The 13,856-nt window shown below is 48.2% G+C and overlaps 1 protein-coding gene across 1 annotated transcript; it reads left to right on the top strand.

The window, feature by feature from the left end:
- The first annotated feature begins 1,686 nt into the window (after nt 1–1,686).
- Nucleotides 1,687–13,253, top strand: AQP8 (aquaporin 8). Its single transcript, XM_079952820.1, has 6 exons — nt 1,687–1,992; nt 4,938–5,200; nt 8,041–8,167; nt 9,333–9,547; nt 10,658–10,792; nt 12,367–13,253. The coding sequence occupies exons 2-6, from the start codon at nt 4,950–4,952 to the stop codon at nt 12,407–12,409; spliced, it is 771 nt and encodes a 256-aa protein (XP_079808946.1). The 5' UTR covers nt 1,687–1,992; nt 4,938–4,949; the 3' UTR covers nt 12,410–13,253.
- Nucleotides 13,254–13,856: the final 603 nt, after the last annotated feature.

The raw sequence follows: 13,856 nt of genomic DNA, 5'->3' as shown, positions 1-13,856 counted from the left end.
TTTCTGAGGCATTTAAGTCTTTTATCACCTTTAAGCTGTAGGACTGCATTTATGAAAGGTAGTGGGGCTACCTTTGAAGGTGACCCAGAAACTACAATTAATCCAGAATGCGGCAGCTAGACTGGTGACCGGGAGCGGCTGCCAAGACCACATAACACCGGTCTTGAAAGATCTACATTGGCTCCCAGTACGTTTCCGAGCACAATTCAAAGTGTTGGTGCTGACCTTTAAAGCCCTAAATGGCCTCGGTCCACTATACCTGAAGGAGCATCTCCACCCCCATCATTCTGCCCGTTAACTGAGGTCCAGTGCTGAGGGCCTTCTGGCGGTTCCCTCGCTACGAGAAGCCAAGTTACAGGGAACCAGGCAGAGGGGCCTTCTCAGTAGTGGCACCTGCCCTGTTGAACACCCTCCCACCAGATGTCAAAGATAAGAACAACTACCAGACTTTTAGAAGACATCTGAAGGCAGCCCTGCTTAGGGAAGCTTTTAATGTTTAACAGACCACTGTATTTTAATATTTTGTTGCAAGCCACCCAGTGGCTGGGGAAACCCAGCCAGATGGGCAGGGTATAAATAATAAATTACAGTCATACCTCAGGTGCTGCAGGTTGAGCGTTTTCAGGTTATGCTCCGAAGCGACCCAGAAGTAACGGAATGCATTACTTCCGGATTTCGCCGCTTGCGCATGTGCAGACGCTCAAAATGACATCACACGCATGCGTGGAAGCGGTAAATCGTGACCCGTGCACGCACAGACACGCAGACACGGGTTGCGTTTGCTTCAGGATGCGAACGGGGCTCCGGAACGGCTCTCGTTCACATTCAGAGGTACCACTGTATTATTATATTAACTAAAGATACCTTCACGGTTCCAGTAAGGCCACTGAGCCATGCTAGAGGGCAAGAGGTCCCTTGTCTGAGACCAGAGCTGCTTGCAGTCCTCTATATTCTGACACACTGTACAGATCTCCATAAGGCAGCCTTTGCCAGCGTGGTGCTGGCTGGGCTTGATGGGAGTTGTAGTCATTTTGGACTACAACTTCCATCAGGTCTAGCCAGCACCAGTCTGGCAAAGGCTGCATTATAGAGATCTGTATAATGTGGAGGATGCCAGACTGGCCAAGGCTGCAATAATGGCATAACATTGTACATAACTGTTTTGTTTTTCAGTTCCGTTCCTAATGCATAACAGCAATTTCTGCTCACCACACTGACATTTCCAGAAAGGCTTAAAAAAACAAAACAAAACTTTACAGGCAATTTCCATCCCATAGATGCCCAGCTTCCTCCAGTCCTCCTTCCCCAAAGACTGACTGATGGTGCATAATGAAAGACCCTCTGTACATGCTCAGGGGCACTGTTCCTTAGTAATACTCTGCACATTCCGCAACAGTGCGAACAGGCTCTAGGGCATCACCTGGTAGTTCCTGGTAGGTGGCCTGGGTGAGGCTTTCCTAGTTGTTGACGAAAGGCACCGGTGATGACACTCTGCACGTGCACAGGAGCACTCTCTCCTCCACATGTGTAGAGAGACCGCAACTGCAGGGAAAGTGCCTATGCTCTGAGGAGGACCTGTTTCCTCCCCTCCCCTTCCCCCTTGTGGCGCCATGGGTTTTGCACTCTGCACTTCAGTCCAGGCAGGCAACCAGACTTGGCTCAGGCCCGCAAAACAAATCCTTGAACCATAGAACCACCCAGATAAATAGCTGTTATTTCTCTGTCAGCTGAAACACACTCAATGACTTTTACTGCATTTTTTTAACTGCACAAATCCCTTCCACTCACCCCACCCACACCTTTTTTTGTTTTGTTTATTTTACACTTCTTTTATACCACAGGTCAAGCAGGGAGTGTGCCAATATTTTACGGGGATAGTAAAGCGTTCGGTGCTGAGGAAACAGAACCATTCTGCAGAAAGGACTTGCTGGTGGCTAAGCAGGCATCTCTGATCTCTCTTTCAGGAACAGACAGCTGGAATAGTTGGAGCTGGTAAGTGAGCAACAGTGGATGGATGGGGAAGGGGGGAGGCAGGAATTCCCTCTCCAAACCCTTTGCCTTGGGAATGGATGGAAATGTTAGAGAGGGCTTGTTGGAGAGTATAGGAAGTCTCTCTCCCCCCCCCCATTAATTTACAGTGGTACCTCAGGTTAAGAACTTAATTCGTTCTGGAGGTCCATTGTTAACCTGAAATTGTTCTTAACCTGAGACACCACTTTAGCTAATGGGGCCTCCCACTGCCGCCGCGCGATTTCTGTTCTCATCTTGAAGCAAAGTTCTTAACCCGAGGTACTATTTCTGGGTTAGTGGAGTCTGTAACCTGACGCGTCTGTAACCCAAGGTACCACTGCATTATTAGATTTGCATCACACCTTAGTGCACATTTAAACTGTGGAACTCCCTCCCACAGGAGGCAGGGATGGTCACCAACTTGGATGGCTTTAAAAGAGTTTTGGACAAATTCATGGGCTAACAAAGGGCTAACAATGACTAATAGACATGATGGCTATGCTCTGCCTCCATAGTTGGAAGCAGCAATGCTTCCAAATGCCAGTTGCTGGGTGCCACAGTGGTAGAGAGCTGCTCTTGTGCTCGGATCCTGCCTGTGGGCATCCCTTTGGGGCATCTGGTCAGCCACTGTGAGTGTAAGGAGGTCCTACACATGAGTAGGAGTCCAGTAGAGACACATGCCCAGCTGGCATGTTCTCTCCCTCCTGGTCGGTTGTTTGAGAGATTCAAAATCTTTCTCCAGCCCAAACATCACAGCAAATAGTACCTAAGTGTGGAATGATGCTCCAAGTGTGTGTATGTAAATACAGTGGTACCTCAGGTTACAGACGCTTCAGGTTACAGACTCCGCTATAGCTGTCAACGTTTCCCTTTTTTAAAGGGAAATTCCCTTATTCCGAATAGGATTCCTCACAAAAAAAGGGAAAAGCTGACAGCTATGGATTCTGCTAACCCAGAAATAGTACCTCGGGTTAAGAACTTTGCTTCAGGATGAGAACAGAAATCGCGCGGCGGCGCAGCAGCAGCGGGAGGCCCCATTAGTTAAAGTGGTACCTCAGGTTAAGAACAGTTTGAGGTTAAGAACGGACCTCCAGAACGAATTAAGTTCTTAATCCGAGGTACCACTGTAAATATACTTTAGCCAAATTGCTGTGCTATTGAGTCTGAATGCTGACTGCCTATACTCTGCTGATCCTGAAGTGTGCTGATGCCCCTTAGGTATCAGTCGCTGCGATGTTCAGGCTGGAGAAAGATTTTGAATCTCCCGACCGACCAGGAGGGAGAGAACATGCCAGTTGGGCATGTGTCTCTGCTGGACTCCTACTCGTGTGTAGGACCTCCTGACAGTGAAATGCTGAACTAGATATGCCTTTCGCTTGATGCAGCAGGCTCTTCTTATGTTCTTAGGAATTCACTCCCAGAAGATGTAGCAATGGCCATCGACCTTAAAAGGGGATTGGAGAAATCCCTGCAAGATAAGGCAACCAGTGACTGCTATCCATGATGGCAATGTTCTGCTTCCTCTTTTGGAGGCAGCATGTCTCTGAGTACAAGCTGCTGGCAATGGCAAGCGTGGAGAGCAAGTGAGACCAGTGGCAGATCTTGCCGTCTCAAATTTCAGTGGTGTCCTGTGTGACACCGAAATTTGGCGCCCTTCCGCCTTGCGCCATTGTAAATCAGAGCTGCAATGTTGCTGAGGCTCTGTGCCCTGTGCGACCAAACCAGTGGCGCTCCCCTAAGCCTTCCTCCACAGCTTCAATGTGCATGTGTGAATCTGATAGCCTTGGGAAGTGTAGTTCAGTGACAGAGACCCTGCTTTTTATGAAGAAGGTCTCAAGTTCATTCCATGATGGCACCTCCAAGTAGAATTGGGACTGTCCCCGGCCTGAAACCCTGGAGAGCTGCTGTCAGTCAGGGTTGACAATCCTGAGCCAAGTGGAGCAGCGGTCTTGCTCTGTATAAGACAGAAACATGAGGACTAGAATCTTGATTTTCATTTAGGGGCAGGGCTGTAGCAGGCAGAGCCTCTGCTTTGCGTGCAGAAGGTGTCAGCTTTAATAGCTGCTAATGGCATCTCCAAAAGGGACGCGGGTGGTGCTGTGGGTTAAACCACAGAGCCTAGGACTTGCCGATCAGAAGGTCGGTGGTTCAAATCCCTGTGACAGGGTGAGCTCCCATTGCTTGGTCCCTGCTCCTGCCCACCTAGCAGTTCAAAAGCACGTCAAAGTGCAAGTAGATCAATAGGTGCCGCTCCAGCGGGAAGGTAAACGGTGTTTCCGTGTGCTGCTCTGGTTCACCAGAAGCGGCTTAGTCATGCTGGTCACATGACCCGGAAGCTGTACGCTGGCTCCCTCGGCCAATAAAGCAAGATGAGCGCCACAACCCCAGAGTCGTCCATGACTGGACCTAATGGTCAGGGGTCCCTTTACCTTTACCTAATGGCATCTCCAGGTAGGAATGTCCCCTGCCTGAAACCCTGTAGAGTTTCTTCCTATCAATGCAGACAGTTCTGAGCTCAATGGATCAAGGGGCTGACATGATAGAAAGCAACTCCTCTTGCTCATTGCCCAAAACTCTGGCTTGGCTGCTCTGAAGAAATGGAATGCAGGGCCAGATGGACCTTGGCCTTATCAATGGAGGCAATTGTTGTGCCCTATTATTAAGAGGAGGGTGACTAAGTTTCCCTCTCCCTTGCGGAAGGCCAGCTCTCCTGTGTGGTGGGAGCCAGAGAGGGAACAATGGGGATGCAGCCTTGCCAAGTCCTTGCCCCGAGTCCAGAACAGAGCGCCCCATGGGAACAGCACATACAGTGGCATTTGGATTTAAGTCTTCATTGTGTCACATACCAGGGTCAACCTCTGTTCAGCTGACCTGGGAGGGCTCACCAGGTGCTGGCTGGTCACCAAAGCCTGGCTCTTGTCTTCCAGATTTGCCCAGGCATGACAGACGTGGAGTTTGGCCGGATGTCCGTCAAGGAGCTGGATTTAGAGGGCAAAAGCAGCCCCCCACAGCCTCACTGGTTTGAGCAGTACGTCCAGCCTTGCATCGGAGAGCTGGTGGGGTCGGCCTTCTTCATCTTCATTGGCTGTGCATCGGTCATCGAGAACACGGATGGCACCGGGAGGCTGCAGCCAGCCTTGGCGCACGGACTGGCCTTGGGGCTCACCATTGCGGTTTTGGGGAACATCAGGTGAAGGAAAGAGGGAAGGTGGTCTTTCTTAGCAGGGGGAGCGGGGCAGGAACAGGACTCTTGGGTTCTATCAGTTCCCAGGGAAGGTGGCTGTTCCTGCAAAGGCTTCTGGGAGTTTTTGCAAGGCTTAGGCATCTCCAGCCAGACCTTTTTGGGGGTGGGGTGGCGAGAGAAAGGAGGGATGGAGAGATGTGTCAATTTCTGTTTATCCTTTTTCCAATCTTAACATTTCCTTATCAGTTTGCAATTTAAAAAGGAAACCTCATGACAATTCATCAGCATTTTAGGGCAAATCTATCCGAATATGCACATATTTGCCTGCAATTTTGCCTAATGGAAAAGTGATTTCCTGTCATATAATGCATTTTTTCATGTCACATTCAGTTGTGCATTTCTGAACACACACTGTTAGGCTGGAGAAATGCATTGCAAAATCCAGAGAAGGGTAAAATCTTTGAAGGATCGCTGTGCTTCTGTTCATATAATGTTTCACAAAGTGAGAATTAGGTGGCTTTACCCTTAAATGTGAGCTGAGCTGAGCTGAATGTCTGGCCCCTGTGGGAACCTGAGCCTGCCAGTGAGAGGACGGTTCTGTTCTTACTTCTATGTCCTGAGATGGCAGCAGGGATGGCGTTCCTTCTCCCCCTACCCCCCTTCCAGGCGAAGCTTAACTGAAAGGAGCCAAGACAGATCTCTCAGGGGGTTGCAGACCCTGATGTGGGAAGCCATCCTTCAGCAACCAGCTTCTGGCTGTGGGATGGAAGGAAAGCGGGGGCAGACGTCCAATCGGGATCTACTGGCATATCTCTGGGTGATTCTCAGCAGATCCATCTTGAACACAGGAACATAGAAAGCCATCACTGAACAGCAGCAGCAACAAAATAAATTTCTCCCTACCTGAATGAGGCAGCTAAAATGAAGAAAGTGAGAGGGAGAGTGGACTTTTGTGTGAAAGCTCTGTGAACTCAATACAGTTCCGACACTGAAAGCATATCCTTAGGGTCCAGAATGTGCTCAGAGGCATCCTTTTTTTAAATAAAAAAATAAGATGCTCAACCCTGCCTCCAAGGTCTTAAGCAGAGAGGAGAGGAAGTGTTGCCTATCAGGCAAACTTGAGATGGTTGGGTACCGATGAATCCCAATAGGAGGCCAGGAGCTAATTTGGAAGGGTCTGTGGTCACCTCTGAATCTGATTGAGGTGAGGCTGCGTTCTGGAATGGGGACAGTCATATTCCAAATGTCTCCAATTCGAACTCCAGCTCCCCAGCTAGAATGGCAGTAGGGTGATTGGTCCCAAAAGGTTTAATCTTTTTGCCTCTTGACGCAAGGGACATTTGCCCTTAAAACTTTGTTCTCCTTGATTAATGGAGTAAACAAGTCCCTTTAAATCAGGACGTAGGGCTGCCATATGTCCGGATTTTCCCGGACGTGACCAGGATTTCAAAGGCAGAATTGACATCTGGGGGGAATTTTCAAAAGGTAGCATTTTGTCCTGGATCTTAGGCAAGTCAATAAAAATAAATAAATCACTTTTTTGGCATTTTTTTTTTTGGGGGGGGGGAAACCCGCTCAATAACTTTGGGGTTTGTTTTTTAAAAAGCTCAATCATTTTCAGGTCCGCCCCCCAAAAGCTTTTACTTTTTGAAATATGGCAACCCTAAACCCTAGTCACCTGTAGTTTATGATCTGTTTTTCCCTCCCTCTTTATCTGCTTGTCAGTAACATCAGTGCAGAAGGGACTTAGTGCAGAAGTGATTCTTGGGCCTCACAACAGGGGAGGTGAAAGCTCAGGTTATAAACTGTTCATGTCCTATCAGAAGTAACTGCTGATGATGATAACGTTAAGTGCAGAGTGCGCTGTGATCTCAGAGGAGCAGCAAAGTTGGGGGGGGGGGTTGTCCATTGGGCCCTTCTCAGCGCACATTCCAGCCTGTGAATATCCTTCTTAAACTGTGGTGCCCAGAGCTAGATGCAGTGGATTTCAAATGGGGTCTGACCAAGTCAGAATAGAGTGATACTATTACTTCCCTTAGGGGATGTGGGTAAAACCTCATTGCCTAGGACTTGCCGATCACATGGTCGGCGGTTCGAATCCCCGCGGCGGGGTGAGCTCCCGTCGTTTGGTCCCAGCTCCTGCCCACCTAGCAGTTCGAAAGCACCCTTAAGTGCAAGTAGATGAATAGGGACTGCTTACCAGCGGGAAGGTAAACGGCGTTTCCGTGTGCTGCTCTGGTGCCGGTTCGCCAGAGCAGCTTCGTCACGCTGGCCACGTGACCCGGAAGTGTCTGCGGACAGCGCTGGTTCCCGGCCTCTAGAGTGAGATGAGTGCACAACCCTAGAGTCTGTCAAGACTGGCCCGTACGGGCAGGGGTACCATTACCTTTTATTACTTCCCTTGATCTGGACACTAAATATCTTTGGGCACAGCATGAGATTTGTTTGCTCCTGCAGCAAACTGGTAAGCTTTTTGTCTACTAAGACCCTTAGGTCTTTTTCACATGGACTGCTGTCAAGCCAGGCATCCCCCCTCAGGGGTCAGCAAACATTTTCAGCAGGGGGCCGGTCCATTGTCCATCAGACCTTGTGGGGGGCCAGACTATATTTTGAAAAATATATATGAATGAATTCCTATGCCCCACAAATAACCCAGAGATGCATTTTAAATAAAAGGACACATTCTACTCCTGTAAAAACACGCTGATTCCTGGACTGTCCGCGGGCCAGATTGAGAAGGCGATTGGGCCGGATCCGGTCCCCGGGCCCTAATTTGCCTACCCATGGAGTACACTATTCTTTCTCAGGAGCCCTCTAACAATGCTCTCTCTCCTCTCCCCCTACAGTGGTGGCCATTATAACCCTGCGGTCTCCCTCGGGGCCTGGCTCGTGGGTGGGCTGAACATGGTGATGGTCATTCCTTACTGGATCTCCCAGTTGTGTGGTGGGCTCATCGGAGCTGGGCTGGCCAAGGTATGATCGGTGATGGGGCTGGATAGGGGAGGGGGAAGGACAGCATCTGTCAATGGGCATGTGTGAAGGTTTGCTTCTTGGGATGGCATGGCATTGCCATAATCAGAGGCAGCAGCAGATGGCAGGTCTCTGTCATTCTCCCAAGCATGCCCCTCTGAAAAGTGCCCAAAGAACATCAATTATGATATCTGTTAATGCAGCAGGAGCTGGGGCGGTGTGTGCTTAGGACTCACAGCTAAGGATGGAAGGACCCTTCAGTTTTGGTTCTCCCACTTTCTCATTTTCCCAGTTTGAAGTTCCAGATTTCTGCAGCAATTTGTGAATTTCTTTTTTTTAAAGAAAAATTGCCATGAAAATGCATCAGCAATTGCTTGCAAATTTCTCCTAATAAACACATTTTCAATGCAGTTTTGACACACATTTTTGCAAGTAGTATAATGCATGTTATTTTCACCAGTGTCTTAGCTTCTATGCATACTTTCCCCTAATGTGTGCAGTTTTGTAGGGTTGCCATATCTTGAAGAGCAAAAAAGAGGACAGCCTGAGCTGGGGAATGAGGCACATGGGTGCAGGTGCACGGGGCCGCTGCTGTGCCTACATGCCTGTTTCCCCAGCTCAGGCTGGCAGCAGCCGTGGCATGCAGAGCAGTCCAAGTCCAAGCCACCCACACCCGAGCCTGAGCCCAAGTTGCCTATGCCTGCACCTGTGCCCACACCCTTCCCAAGCCCATGCCACCTGAGCCCCACCAAAACAATACAAAAATTTTAAAAAGCAAAACCCCAAATCCTGGACATTTACTTTCATATGTGAAAATTCCCCTCCCCAAGATGGTCATATTGGCCCCCCAAAAGAGGGCATGTCCGGGATTTCCCAGACGTAAGTTTTGCAGACATCAGTTGTATGGAGAACTGCATCACAGTATTTGGATCAGTGCAGATTTGGAAATATGGTTCTGTATTTCATTTCTCGTGTTGTTTGCCCCACTGTCAAAGGACTTCCAGTGGCAACGGTATGAAAAACAACCAACTGGTCTTAGAGACGGAGTCTGTGCCATACATGATGGGACTAAAATGTATGTGTGTGGGGGGACCCAATATGTCCACATCTACTTTTGTATCCCTTGTGCATCTGAAATTAAATTTGGAAACCTCTAAATCTGTTGCAGGTGATGACCATCTGGGAAAGGTACGACAATGCCACAGGAGCGGCGTTCACCTCCATCACCTCGGATGACCAAATCCCTGCAGCTCTGGTGGGTGAGATTGTGATGACCATGTTCCTGGTCATGACGGTCTGCATGGGGGCCATCAACGAGAAGACCAAGACCCCCCTGGCTCCCTTCTGTATCGGCTTCACCGTGACGGCGGACATCCTCGCAGGGTGAGTTTAGCTGGCATTCCTGCAAAGGGAGCTGATGTAATTCATCCCTCCCAGACTAATACATGGACTGGAACGTAATTATCCTTTGGATTTCACAATACACTGAATTTTGAGATGCAATTCTCCTCTCAAAAGAACATACCAAAATGCATTTGTTTTTATAAAACATCATCAGATTGATTCATCGCTGAAAAATTGGCTTGAGAATGAGCTATAAGGTGTGTTTGGATAGATTCAGCACATGGTTTCCTCAACCTGCATTTCAATGCTCACATTCCTTGCAAAGACACTTAGGGTTGGATCTGTTCCTGGTTGATAATGCGGAAAGCTATCAGCAAGGGCTGTGTTTTCCCTCCACTGTCAGAGGCAGGATTCTGCTCAGTCCTAGCTGCTAGGACTTGCACTCTGGCCTTGCTTATGGGCTTCCCGTTGGGGCATCTGCTTGACCACTGTAAGAATGGGGTGCTGGACTAGATGCCTCCCCCGGTTTGATCCAGCAGCCAGGCTCTCCTTATGGAACCTCCAGGTCCAGAGGCAGTCTACCTTGATTCTGAGGTTCTTAGGAGTATTTGGCCACTGTGAAAGCAGGAGGCTGGACTAGACGGGACTGTTTTGGCCTGATCCAGCAGGGCTCCTTACGCACTTTTGTGCTCTCAAGCCAGCTTCAATGCTGACACCACACGCTAAGGGCCAGTGTCCTTCATGTGAATCCTGACAGCCAGCAGCAGGTTGCCTGTTGGGTCTCCTTGAATTGCTTGCATCCGCTAACCAGAACGGACAGTTATCAAGGCAAAAAAGGTTATTCAGCCACCAGCCCTGCTCCCCATCTTTAGTGAGAGATGAGGCTTTTGCTTAAACACTGAGAAGGGCTTCAGACACCAGGATTGATCTGTCGCTGACAGATGGGTGTAGGGATAAAATCCTGCAGCTTCCCCGTCACAGATGATTGTCGGCAAATGGAAAAGAGCTCTCGCACCCGGCCCTGAAATGTGCCCCCCTCTTGGGAAACGGCAGCTCTGCTTTCACGGAGGCTTTGGGATATATTATGGGATGTTTGCTCAGCATTGACCTTTGATACACGGCTGCTCCTTTTCTTTTCCCGCCATGCAGGGGAGGTGTTTCAGGAGGCTGCATGAACCCAGCCAGAGCGTTTGGCCCAGCACTTTTCGCCAACTACTGGGACTACCACTGGGTGTACTGGGTCGGCCCTATGGTGGCCGGACTCCTTGTTGGTGCATTGATAAGGTAGGTAGATGGGGGGGGGTGAGGGGGGGAGGTGGTAATGTGAGTGGATGGAAAGCTCTTGTTGTGTTGAGATAGGAGTGCAGGTCTTTCATGATGATAATGATAATGATAATGATAATGATGATAATAATAATAATAATAATAATAATAATAATAATAATAATTGCATTTATATCCCCCCTCCCCCCCAAGGAGCTCATGGTTCTCCCCCTCCTCATTTAATCCCTACAACAAGCCTGTGAAGTAGGCTAGGCTGAGGGGCGGTGACTGGCCCAAGGTCACACCCAGTGAGTTCCATGCTAGAGTGGGGATTTGAAGCCTGGGTTGGATCTACACACAGGGGGGAAAATGCTATAAATAAGTCAGAAATTAAATTGTTGTAACAAAAAAAAATTCTATGTAAAAATCGCATAGAAAAAAATTGTTTGCTCTCTGGTGCCATCTGGTGTTGCATGTTTGTAATGCATTCAAAGCATTTTTTGACTAATGTAGCTGAGTCCCTGGTCTCCCACCCTGTTCTGATTATGCCATACTGGCTCTCTCTCACAGAGCTTGGGGCCTCTGAATCAATGTCACCAGCTACTCATTGGGGGCCATTTCATGCTCCCAACTTCACCAGAGATTGCGCCACCCATGATTACACTGAACTGCTGAGTTCCATTCTACAGTCACAGTGCAGCCCAGCCATCCCCAACCTGGTGCCTTTCAGATGTATTTAATTTAATTTAATTTAATTTATAAACATACTTATGAAATGCTCTGACTTTTGTTAAAACAAAAACAAAAAAACAGAGCAGTTAGCCGTTTTACAATTCTACATAAAACCAGACAATAAATATCATATAAAAAAGTTAAAATGGGAAAATTAGCTCGCTGTTATGGAAAGATGTATTCTTAGTTGCCTGCTGATGTCTGATAGAATAGAAAAGTTTTCAGTAGGCATTTAGAAGTTGAAACTGTTGCTGAACTGCAACTCCCATCAGGCCCCTGAATCAAAGCCAAAGCAATGCTTCTGAATGTCAATTGCTGGAAACCACATGAGGGGAGGGTGCTCTGTGTTCAAATCCTACTTGCTGGTTTCCCCCAGGTATCTGGTTGGCCACTGTGACAACAAGAGGCTGGACTAGATGGGCCCCCTTTGGAGGGGGAAACTCCCTGGCTTCTTCAGCAGTCTGCCTCATCTCTATCTCTTGAGGCCTCCACTCCTGCTTCTCATTTTGGACTGCTCTCTGCCACAGACTCTTCCTGCTCACTAAACCATTACCTCTTCTGTTTCTGACATCTCCTCCTCTCAGTCTGCTACCTCTTCTCCCTTTGTCCACTCATCGTCATCCCGCCACCAACCCCCTGGTTCTGAGCCTTCCCCCCCTGGGGGTTCCCCCCAACCAGTCTCTCCCACCGCTCCTCTACATCCAGCCAGCCCACGACATTGGGCCACTGACCTGACCCAGAAGCCTGTTCTTAGATTCTTATGTTTAGAGTCACCCATCCTCTCCAGCTGCTATAAATGGAGCCTAGGAATGCCCTCCCCCCAAAGTACTGATTCTAACTGGTTCATCCTTTTGTTCCTTCAGGACTCTGATTGGGGACAAGAAAACCCGCATCTTCCTGAAATGAGCATCCTCTGAGCAGGCTCCAGCGCTGGGCAGCACAACATCAACAGACCACTGCTCCAGAGCTCTCCAACAACCCTCCACTTCTCAACCTCTGCTTCCCCATTTCCTTTGTGGCCAAAGTCTTTGGGCGGCCTCCACCTGGAGGAGACAGGCAGGCGCCTGGACCGTTCTGTTGAGTGCTGCTCTCTACTATTTAAAGCAGGGGGGCTCCTTCTCCCCGTGCATTGCTGCTAGGGAAACCCAAGCAGAGAGAGTTGCTGCTGTTGGGCTCAGGGCCTGCCTCGGCCAGCCACAGTGAGACCAGGATGCTAGGCTGGGTGGCCCCTTTTAGCCTGACCCAGGAGCTGGGCACTTCTTACTGTCATATGTTCTCAACGCTGTTAGGATATTGGACACAGACACCACCAGCACCCTCATTGATCCAGATGGTGGCTCTCCTCTGGGCAAGTTCCATTAGAATAGCCTGGAGTTCTTGGGCAGCACCTGGGAATCTGCTGGCCCAGCTCACCCTCATTCCACTGGGGCTTGCACAAGGCCTCGTGTAAATTGATCAGTGCAAATTTTAGTATGAATTTTCCCCACTGTACACATTTTCGGGAAGCAATTTCCCCATATATAATCTTTTTGGGTGTGCTGTTTTCACTGTAATATAGCATATGCATTATTGTATACACTACAGAACAGCATTGTATACACTACATTGTATACACTACAGAACATCACTACAGAAAATTCAGAGAGGTGCAAATTTCAAGGGATAATCGAATCTGTCCATTTTGGTGTCTCTCAGTTTCTCCAGTCTTAGATTCAGATCTTTGCATTTCCAAATCATTCTGCATTTTTTTAAGTCCTCATGAAAATTCACCAGCGTTTTAATGTGAATTTCTCCTAACGAGCATGTTTGTATGCAATTTTGCTTAATGTACACATTTTTGCAGAGCGATTTCCCCCAATACAGTGCATTTTTTGTATGTTGTTTTCCCTGTTATGTGCATCCCTATGCACACTTTACTCAAGCATATTGCTTTATTGATGGTTTGCTAACCATTTCATATGATTTGTGTTGTATTTTTGATGTTCCAGTATGTTTTGTTATTGTTATTGTTGTTACTGTTTGTAAGCTGCTTTGAGATTCATTTGAATGAAATACAACAAATCAGTTTGAATCAAGTGTATGCCTTTTTTGTACACATGACTTGGCCGGAGAGCTGGCTTGCAAACTTTGGAGAAGTGCAAATTTCAAAGGATGGCTGTGTTTCTGTTCACAACTTGTTTTGCAAAGTACGAATCAGGTGAGTCTGCTTTTTAAATGGAAACTGAGTCAAAGTTCTCTTCTGTCCTTACACAAGAGAACAACAGGTGCATCAGGGTCCCCTGATGGTCAGGAAGTTGAGAGAGAGGGAGAAATCTCTTCAGGGAAGTTTTTAATATTTAACGCTGTACTGTTT

The sequence above is a fragment of the Podarcis cretensis genome, assembly GCF_951804945.1.
Source record: "Podarcis cretensis genome assembly, chromosome: 14".
Classification (NCBI taxonomy): Eukaryota; Metazoa; Chordata; class Lepidosauria; order Squamata; family Lacertidae; genus Podarcis; species Podarcis cretensis.
This window is presented reverse-complemented; position numbering and strand designations above follow the sequence as displayed.

Bases quoted from the DNA above. Each gene is read 5' to 3' on its own strand.
- AQP8 (XM_079952820.1), top strand. From the start codon at position 4,950: ATGACAGACGTGGAGTTTGGCCGGATGTCCGTCAAGGAGCTGGATTTA. The intron at 9,548-10,657 runs GTGAGTTTAGCT...CCCGCCATGCAG, and splicing joins ACGGCGGACATCCTCGCAGG to GGGAGGTGTTTCAGGAGGCT. The intron at 10,793-12,366 runs GTAGGTAGATGG...TTGTTCCTTCAG, and splicing joins CTTGTTGGTGCATTGATAAG to GACTCTGATTGGGGACAAGA.